The following is a 19,508-nucleotide window of genomic DNA, read 5'->3' as shown; positions in this document are numbered from 1 at the left end:
TGCAAAACCCCAGGGTGCTGGGGGGATAAGGCCGCCTCTGCTGCACCCCAAAAGTTTTTGGGGGAACATGTAAGGTGCACATATGCCAAAAGGGCATGTGTGCTTTACATGTACAATTTAAAAATGCATTTTAAATGCATTTTTTAATTTTGCACATGGTTACCACCAAGTTCAACTTGGTGGTAATTAGCGATTCCTAAATGCCAAAATCGCATTTAGGAATGGCTTCATACATGTGCTAAGAAATCGCAATTAAGGAATCCTTATTTGCGATTTCTAATTTAGAGAGTCGCAATTTGCGACTCTCTACACAGGATCGCAATTTTAAGGAATCGATATTTTAGTGATTCCTTAAAATTGCGTTCAGAATGTATCTCATACATTCTAAAATGGCATTTTGCATTCGCAAATGGGCATTCGCACCATTTGCTTTCATACATCTGGCCGAAGGTTACCTCTTGCAGTCCAGCAAGCACCTAGTTCAAATAAGACATGAATAATGACCCCTGCTCTGCGCATTAGTCTCACTTACATATCTACCATGTTAGGTCGAAAGTAAAGCTGCAAAGAAAAGGTTCTGTCTAATTAAGATGGGCACTGACATATACCATTTAAGATCCTTGCAATCCCTTGTCACAAAAAATTACCCTCAGGGACTTGTAATCTTTTCTTAATGTGATGTTCGTTACTCAGATATAATTTTAATAATAACCAGACTGCCTTGCCTATTGTGAGGCGTGTGGCTACCTGGCCATCCTCGTAGAGGGTAACCTTTACAAAGGTTTTTCTTGTTACTTTGCATGAGGAAACTGGTCACTTGCTACACAGCATTTAGACACTGGCAATAATGGGAGAATATAGAAAAACAAGCACATTTTGTGCTAAAAATAGACAGTTTTTTACTACTAAAACAAATCCACAGCTATAGTCTGTCTTTACTTGTTATTTTTAAACAGATGCTACAGGCTCGGTAGTAAAACGCATTCGCAACTTGAAAGCTTCTTTCTTGGGTTCCTATGTTCCTATATCACAAACAAAACTATATTTGATTGGAGGAATCAGTCTATATTCAACACCACCTCATGAGGTCCGTTGAGGTGAGATCACAAGATTCTTTATTTCTAGGAGCGATTATGATTATTATACCAAGGTGTGGATGCCGATATGTGTTTCTTAAGGCATCTGTCAAACATGCAAAAATAAACCTTGTCTCTCCTACCTGCATGAGAGAAAGGAAGTGGTTGATGAGAATTCCAAAATGATCCTGCAGCCAGCCACTATTTATGATGTCACTGCGTTCCTGCTCAGCTTCCTCCTTCCGGTTATCACAAATGTCCCACAGGCGATCTCGTAGGTCCTACAAGAAATAACGTAGTTTAGGTATGTTCTTATGAGCATTTCCAATCGCACTGAGCTTTCAGCGGTAATTTATCTTTTGGAATATTATGAAAAAAGTAATAAACAGTTGTAGATATTCCTCCATTGTAACACCCCACCCTTTAACATGTTGAGTATAGACTATGCCTGGTGTGGATGGAGAGATCATCTAATGAGGGGGAACCCAACCCTGACGCAATCTCAGCTTCATGCACCTAGACAGAAACAGAGGTAGAAAGTTGTCGGGTTTATAAAAGATTCTGTATTGGGTCTGTGTTTTTCCTCATTGATAACAGGGAATTACCCCAAATCCATATAAATCAAATTCCTAATATTAATATTAGCTCCTCCACTCGACCCGATTTCTTCTAGGTGCCACATGAGATGGCCAGACCCATCCCAACGAAACTAACAAATTAAAAATTCATGAGGCAAATGAAACCATAAATAATATAAAACATTTATGAATAATGCATGTAAAGAGAGGCATTCCTTAAAGACAGGCATTCCTTTAAAACATACTCAGTGAAACAACACATATAAATAATGCAGTGCATATAAGATCTAATTATAAAAATAAGCATTCACTTGAACTATCATATAACTACCTTTTATCGTGTATATTACGAACTGTAGATATTTAAGTAAACCATTCTGCTGGCTAGACTAGGGCTGTGCTCAGTAAACCAGGTCTCTAGTTTAGATTTAAAGGCCACCCCGTGTCTAGCTGTTCCTGAGTTTAGAGCTGGGTTTGGGTCTATTAAAGCAAAATAAACATCTTCGTTTTACAAACAACTTCAGGGCCTCTCCGTGTGGCTCGAAATTGGAATACGCCGCGTGTTAATCCTTCTCGGTATGATTTAATCTAAACCCTTCAAATTACAGTGGGTACATGAGAACTGGACCCAGGTCATCAAAACGTAGTACAGTTTGAGTGTTACGGGATATAAGGCTAGATATCTTCATTCGTTCGATTCTGGTTCTTTCGTCATGACAGCGTTGTATTGAAAAAATAATAGAAGTACAAATACATTCCCTTTTACTGCATTACTGCTTTGCAGTGACAAGCACCGAGGGCACCGGGGCACCTTCCAACTTCTCTTTCAGCCAACTTTTTCTGTGATCCCCCCTTCGTTTCTGACTGGTTTTCGTGGCATTTTGACACTGGGAAACTGCTAAACAACCTCCGTAGAATGTACCTTAACCCCTAAAACTTGGTGACAAATAGATTAATTTTACTTGGCACATGTAACCTTTTAGTAAGGTCCTAGGCGTATGGCACAGAAAGGGAAAGCCCTGCTCAACCTTTTTAGGCTTGCATAGGTACAGGAAAGAAAGGCCAATTCGTAGTGTGAAAGCCAACTACATACTCATAATTGTTTAGAAATAGATAATGTAACTTGCATTTGTCTGTATTTATTATATATATGAAATATTTGGAAGTAACCAGATTCGTCGACTACATGCTGATGTCCTTCTGGAAAGAACTTATAAACCTCATTAGGCACACAGACTACCAGAATGTGTACGGTATCTGTTGACAAAAGACATACCATCAGTTCACCAACATCTTAGGTTGGGCTTAACGCCCACCCATGGGTCACTTTCATTCGCTTGACTCATATTCAACCCCTTGCCTTGTATATCTTGTGTTTGTCCCTTCCCTGGAGTAAAGGCCCTTTACCACCACTGCTCACTTTAGGGAACTGCATTTTCAAGTTTTACCCGCTAACTCATGCGCTCTCACTTACAAGAGATACTATGTTCTACAAGGGGTTTGGAATCCGTCCATTGCTTACCATTTAGCGGGCCTCATTGTCATTCTCATTTGCTGCCTTCTAATTGGATAGCACATGCTAGCTTCACTTCTTCTTTCAGCTGAAGCACGGACCAGCTACTGATTGCTTCATTTAGGTTAGGGCTTTCCCACTTCCGGCACTGTGGTTGAGATAGATACTACTTTTTAAAATGTCTTTCTTCTTCCCTTACCACCCCATCTGTGTGCTTTTTCCCCCTCTTACCCCCCTTGCCGGTGCTGCTTCTTTCCCTCCTACCACTTTCAGTGTTGCTTATTCCCCTCCCACCACGTCTGTCTGTTGCTTCTTCTTCTCCCAACCCCGTCTAGTTTGTTTCTTCCCCTCCCACCCTGTTCATTCTTCTTATTCCCCTCCAATCGCCCACCCCATGTTGTCCCTGTTGCTTATTCTCTTCCCCTCCAAAAGCCATAAGGGAAAAAAGCGCTATGACACGGGTAGCACAGGCCACTTCATCGTGCTTTAAAAAAAAAAAAATTAACATCCTGTTCCCACCCACCTGTCCTCCTGTTGTCAACGTGCACCCGATTGCCAAAGCCAATAGCCATCCCATAGACGAGACCTATTGGTTTTACCATTGCTTGTTTCTTTTTCCTTAGGCACTTGAGTGTACATGTGTTTTCAAGCCTCTCTTCTGCCTCACCTCGACACAATCACATCACCCTCACATCCGCTGCTCCTTTTCCCAATAAAGCAAACAAAAGAGAAGGAACTAAATTTTTTTTCCAGGAAAATACGACACCAAATATGCCATTAAAATACTTTGGCAGTATTCATGTTCAGCTAAAAATAACTTTAACAAGATAAAACATTCCCGTAAAAATAAAGAAACGGACTCACTTTGTTTCACAGTTACATGCCTGAGGTGGTTGGTAAACAATGCTTGGTGACAGAGAGGTAGGCGCGCGGCCTGCTCCATTTGCCGAAGCTTTTGTCAAGTGAGATGGACACCTACCTTCAGGCAGCTCACAGAAATCTTTTCGCACAGGTGAATGTGCAGAGGGCAGGGGCGTGGCTGCCACTGGTGCAGCAGGTGCAGTAGCACTGGGGCCAGAATCGTGAGGAGGTCCTCGTACCGCTTGCTTGCACCAAGATCCAAGGCATCCTTGCTACGCTGCTGACAGAGGAAGTGAGTGGGGACTCAGCAGTGTTTCCTGTACAATATACTTATTCAATGCTTTCATGAAAATTGCCAAAGTGTTATTTCTTCATCCATTGGTCTGTTGGTGTGTCATTCACATTTTGTTTCCGCTCACCACAGCACACAGCATGGGGGAGGGGGTCAGCCAATTATAGCCACTGGATAACTTCACTTTGAGTGACTGCATTTTGCTTTTCACAAGGAGCACACATCCACACACGTGAGTTCCCTTCTGTGTGTGTTTTTCTTTAATGTATTACATTGATGTTGCCTTTCTGTTTAGAGTCTGCTGTTAAAGTAGGACGATATACCAGATGTGAGCACAGGAACATACCAAGTTTTTTCAGCTCCTGTCTCCTGTCAATGCTTTTGTAAATTCCTTTTGAAGTGTCCTATATTTACTGTCTGACTGTTGGTATGTCTTAGCATAACAGACTGGTTCCATTTGAAACACTTTCCATTAGGTTACTGAAAGCTGCAATATCATACATGTGGATTTACAAGCGGAAAATTATTCAGAACACACTAATTCTAAACTCAGTTCCACCAATAGCACTTCAATAAACTTTGCCCACTTTGAAAAATCCATGACAAAACAAGAATTGCCAGAAGGCTGCCAAACGACACCAGACCTACTTGCTTTGCCAATGCTTGTTTACAACAGAAGTTGGAGCGGCATTAGGTTCTGCTGGCATCTTGAAGTTAGAATTATGAAACCAATGACAGTAATTTGAATCTGGCATTGTGCTCTCACGGGCTGGCATTTGTTATACTTACTCATGTGATTCCTCAGGAGGTGTTAGCTACCCAACATGTGTCTTTCGACTGGTAGTCAACAGCTACCTCCAGTTTGCTCAGTGGATCGAGTCAGCAGCTAAAATCCTAGTATAATGGCTTAATACATCACTATACCAAGCCCTTATCCAGTCAATTGTAGTTTTTAATCCTAACAACATATGTTAGTGTATTTGTTTTGTCCTAAGCTCAAACTCTTGTGGGGTTCACTCGTCCTACAATCCATCAAAGGTTAATAACATGAGAACCATGGACTTTGGTAACAGTATTCACTCTTGTTTTCTGTGGTAAGAAGCAACTAGGCTGGAAGTGAGTGATGCAGGTAAATACAAAAAGTTAATGTGTCTTTTGTTAACCTGCCAATGGACAAAAGTAGTGCAATGGCATTTTTAGGTCTGTTGCGGGGCATATTGTGGCCTTTAGAAGAACATACAGGGGCTTAGAGCCTGCCCACTGGTTGGCTTTCCTGTCACTCGCATTTGCCTCCTTCTTATTCGTATCCTGCTTATGAATCTTGTGAATGCTTGTGAATCTTATGTTTGTAGATTCCTTTGAGCATAACCATCTATTTTAATTGGGTGGTTTATATGCTTGCATCTCTTGCTTGCTTTCAAGCAGTACATTTTAGGTTGAGCCTAGGAAGTGCTTGCAATGTATCTTCCCAACCTTGCATGCTTACAGTCCGCCACTTGCTTTTCATTTGTTTCTTTTAGTGCCCTTTAAAACTCTTTGCTTCCAAGTGGTAATCTTTCCTATTTGTCCTTTCTTTTCATCTGTTGTTCACTCCCATGGAGCAGCACCCCAGTACCTGCAGCCTTTCACTTGTTACATTTTAGCACATGGAAAAGGGACCACCACTTTAATTGTCTAAGAGCACTAAATACGAGAGATCAATGTTTTCAGTCGCTCTGCTGAGCTCGGGGGCAGCGTGTGCGATACAATGCTTCCTGTCTTCTGTGCCTTTTTTAAATAGTGTGTGACTTGCTCTGAGGCTGTAGAGAGGGCTGTAAATCTTGTTCTTATGTCACAACAAATGCTACTGCTCCTATGAGTTGAAATGTATGAAAAAATGATGAGCTCGGTGGCACTATGGACGATACTTTGCTTCCCATCTACAGTGGTTGTTAAGATAGCCTAACTTTGGAATTAACATATAGTTGAATGTCAATTGTTTTTCTTATTTTAGCGAGATTCTGTTCTTGAGGTGTACTTAGGCTTTTCTTTGGCCTGTTTACTTCCTGTCAAGTTCTACTGCGTCTTTCGGGAACCACTATACAATCCTGCTGTATCCCTGCTGTGCTCCCTCATAGTTCCTACCCGCAAGGTGCCCATGCGGGTGGGGTTTTGATTTGAAGGGAGCCCGTGTGAGGCAGTAGTGGCTGTGATACAGCCTCCCATGTGATAGAAACAGTGGAATCACAGCTGCCCATTTATAAATGTGTTTTGGGATTTTTGCTATCTGCTGAACTATAGTCAAGTACATTTCAGTTGATTCTGTGTTTTGACTGGTTATCGGCATCTTGTGGATTCAGTTAGTGCATTATTTAACAATTTCATTGTTTTTTTTGGCTAAATGCAAATTGTTGAGCTGTCAACCCTAATGCTACGCTCAGGTCTAGTGTAACTGGTGAGCTGACGGTTTTGAGCATGGAATCTCTTCTGAAACCTTCCACTCTAAACTGTACCGGACTGATATCTTTAGGAATGGAAGGGGATACCAAATTATTGCATTTGGGAACTGGCTGACTGATCTGAAAGATCTTTCCTTTATTTCCAAAGTTACAAATTATGACACCAAAATTGTTTGTTATTGGACACTTCTGCTAATTATTCATTTGCCGCAAACCAGCAGTTCTATCTATGCAAAGAATATCTATCCAATAGTTTTGGCGAACACCTCTGGCTAGCCACTTTCACTGCACATCCACTCCTCCTGAAACCCCGTCTGGATGCACCTATTCGTTGAGTTTAAAAGGCCCAAACAAATGTCCCCTTCCGTCTCTAGTTAAAGATTCAGTCACTATTTTAATATTGCATGCTTCTCCTTGCCAATGTAGGGGTGCGAAGAGACGAGGGTAGGGCGCTCCCATAAATATGGGCGTGCTTCATTCAGCCTTCATACTTCTGTAAGGCAGGTGTGCAGGTGTGCCACAACCACGAGACCCAGGTTCACCAAGGTATTGGTGGGACGCATGCAAAGTAATATGAGGTACATGACACCCAATAACCCATTCCTTCTATAGGAAGACATGACCATGTGCCTGATTTTTAATTAAAAAGATCCAGAATCAGCTGCACTTTGACAGTGTCCTGATATATTTATAAACTTCTAAAGTATTATTTTTGTATAGCACCTTTGTTACCATACCTTGAACCCGGACAGCAGGGAACAAGATTAAAAAATCAGTGAGAGATTAAATATCGCAGGCAAAATGCAAGGATGTTGCTTCATCACAGGAGGAGATGTCACAGCCCTGGCAGTTGAATGGGTCTGTGTTCTAGTCAAACCATACAAAGACACTTTGCTTGATATGTGTACCATAAGAATAGGATACAAGATGTAATTTTAATCCAAGGGTCACAAAGAAATATGTAGTCATTGTGCAAATGTAGAGCTTAGGCAATTCGGCTAATCCAGTTATGGGTAAAATTTATATATAAAAAAAAACTAAGAAAAATCTATTTTATTCTACCTATGTCCTTTTGGTTTGCACCATAATGTCCAAAAATAGTTAAAACGAGTGCAGCGTGTCCACAAATGCAAGGTTCATGATGAAGCCCGGTGTGATCCAGCCAGCTCCCCAGCTTTTATTCAATATACCCCATCTACAAACACGACATTCATGTCTGTTGACTTTTTGTGTATTAGTTAAGCACCAGTGATGCTCAAACGAGTCAAAAGCTTAAAATGAAAAAAGTGTGTATTTGTAAATATACTTTCATACCTGACATGCAGTAAAACAGAATGACGAATGAAAAGATTGCCTTATACCGGTGTGGGCTCATGTTGTCATTTTTACATGTTCATCTTATCAAATGCATATTACTGATACCTCAAATGCAAGCATTTATGCAAGCTAAAGACTTTCCGTCCAGGATATCAGAGATTTCCACATATTTAGGCTTCCAGATATATAACTTCTGACTACCAGTTGTACAAAAAATACTTTAAATATGTACTTCTCAATGCAGTTCTATAATGTGACTATTAGTGTCAAAGCTTTGTTAAAGAAATACACTTTTTTGTATTTTAAAGAGACTTTATCATATTTTCATGAAATACCATGGAAGCCCATTGTTGGGTGTGTGTGGCCGTCACCAGTGGTACGTGAAGTAACAGGGGATATTGTAGCACCCATGATAAGTTGCTGCATGGCTAAATATTCATAAGGTCCCATGCATATTTTCATGAAATACCATGGAAGCCCATTGTTGGGTGCGTGTGGCCGTCACCAGTGGTACGTGAAGTAACAGGGGATATTGTAGCACCCATGATAAGTTGCTGCATGGCTAAAAATTCATAAGGTCCCAAAGGCGAGAACTGTTGGCTATGCCAATGCTTGTTTGTTTTGGTTAAGAACTCCATATCAGGGCATATGTTTACCAGCGGTCTCTCCTGTGCACTACTGTGCCCCTGTACTCCATGTTGCTACCTGTCACCAATGTACTTTTTCTATTCCCACCCCATGTTGCGTACACATTCATGTACTAACCGCCGTTCTTTTGTCATCTATGTGCTTCTTTTTCTCTTACTACACATTCCTATCTTACACACATTCCTGCCTCAGCACTCCATTTTGCTCTCTGTCTCTCTCTCTCTCTCTGTCATCTGTTTTCCCCGACCTGTGTTACATGTTTCTTCTGTCTGCCCAATCCGTACTCCCACCTGCACCCCCTGAATAGGTTCTGCCCCCACGCCAGCCCATTTTGTTTTCCGCACCGCGTGTTGTTCAGGCTCACCTGCTTTAAAAAAAAATATTCTGCATGTTTTATTCTTTTTAGTTACCGTCAAACTTTAACAGGTAACTAAAAAATGAAAAAAGCCCCACTTCCTTTTGTAGGCGCACAAATGAGTGGTACGCGTGTCTACGAAATGACACAGTTTGCCACGTGAAATGATTTTATTTATATTCTTTATTGCTGCACAGCATCTGGGATATGGCGTAGCATGTTTAAAAACAATTGGCAAAGCCAATAGGTCCCAAAGGCAATACCGATTGGCTTTGTCAATGCTTGTTTTATATGCTGCCACGCCAGCCTCCTACTACAGTGACCTTTACTCTAAGCTTGGGCTTATGTTTTTGAGAGGTTCTTCTGCGTAGACTTGAACCTTGTTGTTAACTGACTTCTGACTTGTCTGAGTAACTTTGATCTTATGTTAATGGTCTGCGTTGTTTTTATTGCTATTACAAGTAGCTCTTGCACTCAAGCATCTATTTGATCTTTGCCTTTGTAACCACCATTCCTTGTGTTATTTGTATTCCACCACTACGTTAGTAAGCAATACATCTGTGCATGTAGTCAGTGCCCTAAATAAAGTGTTGAGGACGGGTCAGCGCAATATAATCTACATTAAAATAAAGAATGTGGCTAGTCCTCCTTGTGTTGCAGAAAAGTACATGTTATAAACTACAACTCCATCTTCTACAATGTCTGATGTATGGATCTACCCACAAGAATATAATTAGGGCGAGGTGAGTTGCTGGACTTTCAGTGTGTTAATGAAACAAAGAATCTGGCATATTTCTTCTGATCTAAATTTTATAAAGTCCCATGGCAGGAGCAGAAATAAAAGGTGATGAAATAACATAAGATGTGGCACGCGCGGCCTTTGGCAGCAAGGGTAGGACCATCTTGTGTCGTGAAGCATCTGGGATACGGCAGCCATTTTCATTGTGCAAAAATCATTCATCCAGCTGCGGTGAAATGCATTACAGGTTTAACGCGAAGGATTACATTTTGAGGTGCTGTGCAGTTTATTACACCGAATTACATCCAGCCCTAAATTTTACATATGCGAGACGTCAGCAGAACAGAAATGGTACGTAACAAAGTTCTGTTACTCCTGCTACAATCACCCTACCATGGCAGGGATCAGACATCTTGATGCAGTGCACGTATTGTTATAGTGCAGTGGGAGTTACATATTCAGTTCTACTCATGAACAAAGGCAGTCCCAGATGCGTACACTCAGCCTTGAGTATATTGTGCTGTCATCTTAGGAACCTCAGCCAGGACATGGCAAGTATAATGGTTTAAACTGTGACATTTCCTTAGTAGGAAGCTTAGAAGGGGGTTTTACACTGCTTCGCAATATTTTGGCCGCTGTACTCTTATAACAGTTCTAGCTATGACATGTATGCAGTCAGTACCTTCCATATTCATGCACTGGTTAAACTCACCTATGCTATGTGTTAAGGTCAGAGCCCACTGGGCAGTGCTGTAAATCTCCATGGAATGATAGGATATGTCTACTTCATGCAATAATTAAGTGAGATCTTTAACGGCATGAAGAACAATAGTGAAGTGGTTTGAAGTTTCTTGACATTAAAAAAAGTCTCCTGGGAATGAGCCATGAATGTCACCCAAATCAGAGAAACCTACAGCAGACACAAACAGTCATGTAGCTATTTAGAGGTCCATTTTGTAGTCGGACCAGAATGCTTCCATTTACTGTGATTTGATTCTGGCCTGTCCTTCGCACCTTATTTTACACCTGCTATTCCACGTTTATGTCATTTAGGGGATTTAAACACACAAGTGTGATCTGATTTGGTGAACCACTGAAAAACGTGCAGCCAGATGTAGCAGTAACTTTTCAGGAACCAAACCCAGAATAAGTAAACAGGTCCTACACAGGCGTGCATTTGTACTAACGAAAAATGTTTATTGGACAGTTGAACCACGACATTGTTCTCTCAAATCATTCAGCAACCATTAGCTCCACATGCCCCTGATCCCCATGTCGGAGGCATCGGGAACTCTGTGTTCAGAGCTGACCATCATGTGGGCATTATAAAAGGATGTCTGGCTCTAGAAAGTTCTCAACACAGTAAAAGAGTCACAAAATCCTGGCACAAAAACATCTCTCAAAACGTTTGGTTATAAGTTTGCTTTGGTATTAAGCCGTGCATTCTCAATGCTTGAATGAGCTTAGTATCCTATGAAGGGCAAAAAGGTGTTTAGAAAGGTACACTCAACAATTAACAATGTTTCAATTTCACACTCCCATGCCCTTTCTCATGGTTCCCTCATTCCTTCTCCTCTTCCTCCATCCCAAAGGCTGACACAGCTAGAATTTCTGTTCTTTTTATATCACATGACCTTTCTCTTTAGTTGTGGTGACTGCATTTCTTCCTCCTCTTTTGTAGGATGTGTGAAAAATCAGGTACACTGTGTAGAGGGTCCAGGCAACCACATGATGGTTTACACAGGTAAAACCTAGACCACCTAATTCTTTAATTTGTCTGGTAACTTGTCAAACAGTTAGGCTAATATTGGAGAAGTGCAGAGCATTTTTGCACTCACAGTACCAATAAACCAAGGCACGCACACAAAAAAATAACTTGAGACCAATTCACAAAAATACTTCAGAGTTTAATAACATTTTGAAGAAGAGGATCATCAGAATCTGGTAAGTACTTTTTAAGTTATGAATTTTCAAAGTTTGAAAAACATCTCAGTTCTGTGCGTAATTACACACCATAGGAATCAATGGATAAATACTCTAAAAATGCATATACAATCAGTCAATGCATTTACCAATGTCTCCTTTTGCAGAGAGGTCGAGGTCCTCGGTGGGCCATGTGGGCGAGCTGAAGAAGTTTTGGCAGCTCCTGGTTTCGGCAGGAGCAGCTGCAGAAAGTTGTTTGAGCTAGTGCAAGGCCACTGGAAAAGCGTTGCACGGGTGCACTTCATGGTGAGTCCGGAGTGTCAAGGTCGCAAAGTGTGGGGAACGCTTAGGGTACAGCTGGATCATTGGTGCAGGGCACAGGGCGGCCGGGTGCAGAGCAAATCGGTGAGCCAGGACCAGTGCACAAAAGTGTCCTTGGAAGCAGGAGATAGGTTGCGTTGAGGGTCTCTTGCAGGTCAGCGGGGGCACTCTGGCGAAAGGTCCTGGTGTTTTCTGAAGCCCCTCAAGTGGGGCTTCCTCCTGGTCCCTTTTCCAGTCCGGGGTAGACTGTCCTTTCGGTCATCCGGCGTTAGGTGACCAGCACCTGGGGCAATGGCATGGTTCAGCCACTGGAGGGTGCAGTGCCACCAAACTTAGTACACTTGCGGGGTTTGTTCTCAAACTGGGTCGGGTGGAGTTTGGTCCAGCTGCAGCATCTGGTTCCCTGGTTAGCAGCCGGTCAATGAAGTGTACTTCACTGGTCTTCTGGTCTTTGTTGCGGGAAAATGATCCTTCACTCTGAAGGGAAATCTTCAGTGATTTTCAGAAGTCTGAAGGTCCTTTTGGGGTTTGTGGAGTCCGTTTGATGTCCGACTAAGCCCTCAGCGGTGATTTTCGAGTCCTAGGTGCAGCAGGCAGGGTTTGGCGCCTTCTTCTTGTTGCAGAAGGACTTCAGTTGATGAGCCTTGGGTCTTTTTTGCTGTTGGTCTTCTTTTGTCCTTGGGGTATGAGTCTCTGGTCTGGAGATGCCCACTAAATACTGTATTTAGTGGGCATTTAGGGGAGCTACTGGTAGGTACCAATTAATCATCTGACCTCTTTCTGTATGCAGAGGACACTTCCCTATGCCTATGTGGCTATTTTCCTTCCATGCAAAATGGAGGAAAATGAAATGGAGAGGTCACCTTGCATACAACACCTTAGGGTGTTGCAAGTTGGGGCTGTTCACGCCTCCTGCCTTGTTTGTGTTTTCCTGCCATTGCTCCTGCCAAAAGTGGGGGTTTGGAACAGGGCAGCCATCTGCTGCTAGCAGCAGGCTTGGGGGTTGAGTTCCAAGGGCGGTAAGTCCTTTGAAGCTCGCTAGCAGGGCAGTATACATTCTTGGAGGAAGGTGTGATAGGTCTTCTCTGCCTAGGAAGGGCTTTGTTCTGGGACCCAGAGAACAGGATCTCTCCCCTCAGGGTTCCAGAATGTTGTCTGATGGTGGCAGGCTGGTTGTGACCAGTCAGCAACCATGCCAGGGTTAGTTAGCCATGCAGGGGTCACCTCTAAAGTGGCCCCTGGGTACCATTTCCAATAAATCTAATACCGGTACCAGTTTGGATTTATCATTCTGAGCCGTTTGATACCAAACAACCCAGGGTCCAGATTTGCCACCAAGCAGCTGTGAAACACTTACTGACCAGTGTCCAGCACATGATTGAAAAATGGCTGCTCTGTTCACTTACTATGTCCTAGGTTTGGCAAGGACACAGTAGGGACATATTGCTCGTGCATTTATGTCCACACATACAGTTTAGTGCACCCTGCCTTATGACTGGAAGGCCTGCCAGAGGGGTGACGTACCTATACCTCATGCAGTGTATAGTGGACAGGGTACACAGGTTGTGTGTCATGTTGAGTTTGCATTTTAGGATTGCACCAGGACACTCAGCCTGCAATGCCAGTGCATGGTGCACCTGGATGCATGGCCTTAGAGGGTGGCACAATCTGTGCTGCTGCCCTTAGGGCCTACCCCTAGTGCCCTATGCCCTGGGTACCTAAGTACTGTTTACTAGGGACTTATAGTAGCAGCTAAAGGTGTTGCCATTTGTGCCAAAGCAACAGTTTTAGGGAAAGAGGTTTGGTCCAGGAAAACTGGTTAATGGGGGCCCTGGGCACTAACAACTTTGAGACCACATCAAATACCAGGCACAAAAATGGGGGGCTAACCATGAAAAAGAGGCCTCACACTACTGTCGCCCCCCACCCCCAACGAAAGAGGATGAGACTACCTTTTCCCTAGTGAGTCTTCATCATCTAAGTGGAAAAACCTGGAAAGGCGATCTGCATTGGCATGGGCAGTCCCAGGTCTGTGTTTTGCTTGAAAGTCCATTCCCTGTAGGGAAATGGACCACCTAACCAGTTTGGGATTTTCACCTTTCATCTGTTGTAGCCATCTGAGAGGTCTGTGGTCAGTCTGAACTATTAAGTGAGAGTCAAACAGATATGGCTTCAGCTTCTTCAGGGCCCAAACCACAGCAAAGGCTTTCCTCTCTATGGCACTCCATTTTTGTTCCCTAGGAAGTAGTCTTCTGCTTATACAAGCAACAGGCTGGTGATGTCCATCATCATTTTTCTGGGCTAGGACCGCTCCTACCCCCAGTTCTGAGGCATCTGTTTGGACAATAAACTGTTTTGAGTAGTCTGGAGCTTGTAGAACCGGAGCAGAGCACATAGCATTCTTCAGAGAGTCAAAGGCCTTCTGACAACTCACTGTCCATTTAACCTTTTTGGGCACTTGCTTGGAGGTTAACTCTGTGAGGGGGGCAACTATGGTGCCATAATCCTTCACAAATCACATGTAATACCCAGTCCAGCTAAGGAATGCCCTGACCTGAGTCTGGGTTGTGGGAGCTTCCCAAGCCAGAATGGTCAGAAACTTAGGTTGGAGGGGTTGAACTTGGCCTCCACTAACCAGTTACCCAAGTAAACAACTTTACCCTGCACTATCTGGCACTTGATGGCCTTGATAGGGAGGTCTGCATTCTGCAGAGCCTCAAAAGCCTTCTCTAGGTGGATCAGGTGATCCTGCCAGGTGGGGCTGTAGACAGTCATGTAATCTAGGGAGGCTGCACTAAAAGATTCCAGCCAAGCCAGGACTTGGTTCACCAAAGAGGTGGCAGGTGCAGGTGCATTCTTTAATCCAAAGGGCATGACAGTGAACTGATAATGCCCAGTAGGAGTGGAGATTGCTGACCTCTCTTTTGCTACTGTGGTCTGGCCAACCTGCCAGTACCCTGATTTTAAATCAAAAGTACTCAGATACTTGGCTGCCCCTAGTCAGCTCGTGATTGGGTGTGAGTTGAATTGAGGCCCCTGTAATCCAAACAAAACCTAATTTCCTTTTTCTCTCCTTCAGAGTGAGGTTTGGGGACTAAACCTACTGGGATAGCCCAAGGACTCTCTGAGGGTTCAACCACACCCAAATCCAACAAATGTTTGACTTCTGCTTGTATGCTCTGCCTGACATGGTGCAAGTGTCTGTAAATGTTGTTTTTGACAGGGGTCAGGCAGAATAACCCAGCATACTGGTTGAGGACTTGCTTGCAGGCAGCCTGCTGTTGTTCTGAGAGGGTGTCTGATAAGACCACTCCATCCACAACACCATCTTGTGGTTTGCTAGAGAGGAGATCAGGGAGAGACACTCTCTTCTTCCTGTCCCTCATCTGTAACCATGAGCATCAATCAATCAATCAATATTTGTAAAGCACGGCTACTCACCCATGAGGGTCTCAAGGCGCTGAACATGGTCACATCAGCTCTGTCATAATAGGGTTTTAGGAGGTTGACATGTAGAATTCTTTTGGGAATTTTGCAACTGTCTAAGTCTACCAAGTAGGTGACCTCCCCTTTCCTTTTAAGACCATTTATACTGGATAGCCCTTGAAGCAACAGGCTCCAACACCCAAACGTTCTGCCCTAGTTGGAACTCTGCCATAGCAGCTTTGTGGTCATACCAGAGCTTCTGCAGCTCCTGGCTGGCATGACGTTTCTGGCTGGAGGTTTCCATGTTCTTTGCCATCCTTGAACCAAGGCCAAGTACACAGTCCACTATGTCTTGTTTTGGCTCTTTGAGAGGTCTCGCCCAGCCTTCCTTTATAAGACTTAATTGTCTCCTAACATGATGCCCAAACAATAGTTCAAATGGAGAGCATCCTACTCCCTTTTGTGGAACTTCCCAGTAGGCAGAAAGCAGACATAGAGGTAAGACATCCCATCTCCTTTTGAGTTTTTCAGGGAGTCCTCCAATCATGCCTTGTAGGGTTTGGTTAAACCTTCCAACCAACACCACCTTTCTTCCACATGTGTATTTTTTAAGTATGCAGACATGAAGTTAGAACATCTGTCTGATTCTAGCTCCTTAGGGAACCCTACTCCGGTAAAAATACCAAGGAGGGCTTTTTCAACTGCAGCAGCAGTAATGGTCCTAAGGGGTATAGCCTCATGATACACTACCACTATGATATATCTGTGTCCTAATGCTGTTTGAGGGTCAAGGGGGACAACACTGTAGACCCCTACCCTTTCAAAGGGAACCACAATCACAGGCAGTGGCATTAAGGGAGTCTTTAAGTGTCCACCTGCCTGCCATTGGCTTAGCAGGTAGTGCAGGAATGGAAAAGGTCCTTCACTTTTTTGGACATTCCTGGCCAGTAAAAGTGGTTGACTAACCTACTCCAGGTTTTATTTTGGCCCAAATACCCAGATAGGGGAATGTCATGGGCTAGGGTGATGAGGAACTCTCTGAACTGTTGAGGTAATACCAGCCTCCTGGTTGCACCAGGCCTGCATTCTCTGGCCTCACTGTATAAAAGCCCATCCTCCCAATAAGCCCTGTGGGTATCACTGACACTACCCTTTTCTTTCTGTGCAGCATGCTGCTTCAGGCCTTCAAGAGTGGGACAGGGTCTCTGCCCCTGGCACAGGTCCTACCTAGACGGCCACCATTGGGCCCAAAAGCTCTGGGTGGTAAGGCCCAAGCTCTGCAGGCTTAGTTCCCTCTGGGGGCAAGTCCTCATCCTGGAAAGAGGGGTTCTGACTCGTGATCTGATTTGAAGCTGGTTCCCCAGTCTTCCTGCCCTTTATCTTGGGATACTGGTCCACTATTTCAAGATCCAACTCTCCTATTCACTCTGAAGTTTATTCTGAGCCCTGGTCTTGACACAGGCCCGTTCTGGGATCCAATCGTGGCTGCATGGGTCTTCAGTTCTACTTCAGCCCAAGGGGAATGCTCCAGGTCATTTCCAAGCAGTTAATATACCGGGATGGAGCTTTGTCTCATTGTCAGCATTAATGAGAGGATAAGACTTCCCTACTAGGAACTGATGTGAGTGGACCGAGTGCCTATACTATGGTAGCTCCTGTGTCCCTCAGGACTTCAACTTTCTTCCCATTAATCAAAAGGTGCTGCCTGTATTTGTGCACATTGCTTGGCCAGGCAGCATAGGATAATTCTACTGCTCCCTCCCTGACTAATGTTGCCTCTGTGGGATAACTGACATGGTCAGGCCACACCTCTGATCCCATTTGGAGATTAGCTGCTGCATTTACTGCAGGTTGGCTAGAGCCATTATTTTTGCTTTTATAGATAGGATCTCTGGGGGGAGGGGAACAGGGGAGGCTTTCTGGCCTCTTTATTTTGGTCCCCGCCACCAGTGGACGTTTTGGTTCGTATTGTAAGATAATCTTACCTCATCTTCACCTCTTCTACAGGCTACTGCTTCAAACGGATAATGATAAATTGTTTTCATATCACACTTCCGTCCTTAGTAAAAAGTTCACTCTATTCACCGACCTCTGAAATATGGAAGGCCTGCCACGATGTGAAGTTGTGGTGCGCAGATGACCACACAGTCAAGAGTTTAACTTGCGGAGCAATCTTTTTAATGGTGGTTGTGCCGCTGTGACGATCAAATGTTTGGGAGCATGTAATAACAAAAGGAAACACCAGGCAGTACAACCTACTAAAGAATATTTAAATTCAGCTAGTGCTTCGCTAAATTGCTTCTAAACATTAGAACAATTTGGTTTGAGATCAAATATTTAAGATATGCTTAATACATGCCATTGCATATTATGTCAATTTTCATGCAAATTCGTGCCTACGTTTTAAACTGGCTCGGTAGGTAATTCATTTAATTACACTGAGTTCAGGGTTCATTTTACATACATCGATTCTTTGGTGTAGTTCTGCCTGTGTTCCTTCCTGTTCCCAGAGGTCTGCGGCAATAGAGTTGTAATCTGCTTGCCACTGCGATACAAACTCCTGTTTGTGATCTGGACGCCTAAGGTACTCCTTGAAATTCACTCTGAGGTGAGTTAAAATGCAACAGATTTAGCATTGAAGATCAGTCACATGAGTGTCAAAATAGAGACTATTTAATGAATTAGATTTTCATAAATTATGTTACATTAAAATGAACCTACCTAATATCGTGTAGATATAAAACTACGTTGTCTCGTTCTGATCTTAAGTTCCTTAGTACAACTTTTATAGTCTTTGCATATGTGTCTTCCACGGATTCCCAGTATGGTGCTAGGTACTCCGGTATTTCCTAGGCAATTAAGTTAAGCAATTATTACATTTCATACCAAACACTTTTCTTTGTTGGTCTTTCACTGCATACATTGGAAAAAGAAGCATAGCTTCATTTTCAATTTAATACATTTCACTGCAAGGCCCCCAGAATCACTAGCCGAAAAAGTGCAGTCATCAAACATCAACTAAGAAAGCTACTTGTATTTTGCATGTTCCATTGATAAAAAAGTTTCTGTGCATATTTAAATACTATTTTCCCATTAAAAGGTTGCATATGAGTCATTAAAGCCCTCATAAAGAACATGATGGTCTGGACCGCCACGCCGGCGGTCACTGCCGCCAACGGCAAAGCAGTCCAGACCACCATATTCTGAATGTGGATGAACCGCTACGGTTGAAATGCTGCCGCCACCAGGCCAGGGATTCCACCAGCCTTTCCCTGGCGGTTTACAGTGTCAGGGAAAGGCTGGCAGAATGAGTGACTCGGGCCCCCCCTCTGGGCCCGTGCACTGCCCATGCATTGGCATGGGCAGTGCAGGGGCCCCCATGCACAGCCCCGTTGCGCATTTCACTGCCCGAATTACGGGCAGTGAAATGCACGACAGGTGCTGCTGCACCCGCCGCACTGCCACATTGGCGCCTGCTCCATTTGGGGCCAGCGTCAATGTTCAGGCCCTGTTTCCAGCTGGGCTGGCGGGCGGACACACTGTTTCCACCCGCCGGCCCAGCTGGAAGTTCATTATGTGGCCAGCCGGGGGTTCTTCGTTCTGGTGGTCTTCTGTCGACCACCAGCGCAGGAGATCATAATGAGGGCCTAAGTCTTAAAGAGTATATTTTCCAGTTTTCTAATACATCAAAATGTTTTCCTATTTTATAACAAATCTATTCCATTTGCTGATCCCTGACATTTATAATTTGCTCATTAGGTGGAAATCTACTTATTTTAGGACTCAGCTTACATTTGGAGTAGATTTCTGAATTCCATGGGTCTTAAATAAATCTCAAGGAGTACATTGAGAAATGCACAAAGAACAAGTAACCTACCTTTAGTAACAGTCTTTCTGGTAGAGGCTCTATCTAACCGCAGGTTCCACTCATTTTGAATATTCAGCATGAGTTAGATTGGATCAGGAAACTTTTAAGCAGTACTTCTGGGCACTGGTAGGTGGAGCAGTGCAGCCATTCCAC

At 43.5% G+C, this 19,508-nt stretch overlaps 1 protein-coding gene across 2 annotated transcripts in view; it reads right to left on the bottom strand.

Moving 5' to 3' along the window:
- Positions 1-19,508, bottom strand: part of SPEF2 (sperm flagellar 2) — a 736,330-nt gene that overhangs the window by 404,005 nt on the left and 312,817 nt on the right. Inside the window, exons 20-22 of one of the 2 annotated variants that reach the window (XM_069220893.1) lie at positions 18,209-18,336; positions 17,952-18,090; positions 1,220-1,357 (exon numbers count right to left, since the gene is read on the bottom strand). In XM_069220893.1, the coding sequence (XP_069076994.1) occupies positions 1,220-1,357; positions 17,952-18,090; positions 18,209-18,336 (405 nt within the window). The remainder of the gene's footprint in view (positions 1-1,219; positions 1,358-17,951; positions 18,091-18,208; positions 18,337-19,508) is intronic. The other variant, XM_069220901.1, reaches the window with a different exon arrangement.

Source organism: Pleurodeles waltl, chromosome 1_1 (genome assembly GCF_031143425.1).
Source record: "Pleurodeles waltl isolate 20211129_DDA chromosome 1_1, aPleWal1.hap1.20221129, whole genome shotgun sequence".
In the NCBI taxonomy this organism is placed as follows: Eukaryota; Metazoa; Chordata; class Amphibia; order Caudata; family Salamandridae; genus Pleurodeles; species Pleurodeles waltl.
The sequence above is the reverse complement of the archived record's forward strand: the minus strand, read 5'-3'. Positions and strand labels throughout refer to the sequence as shown.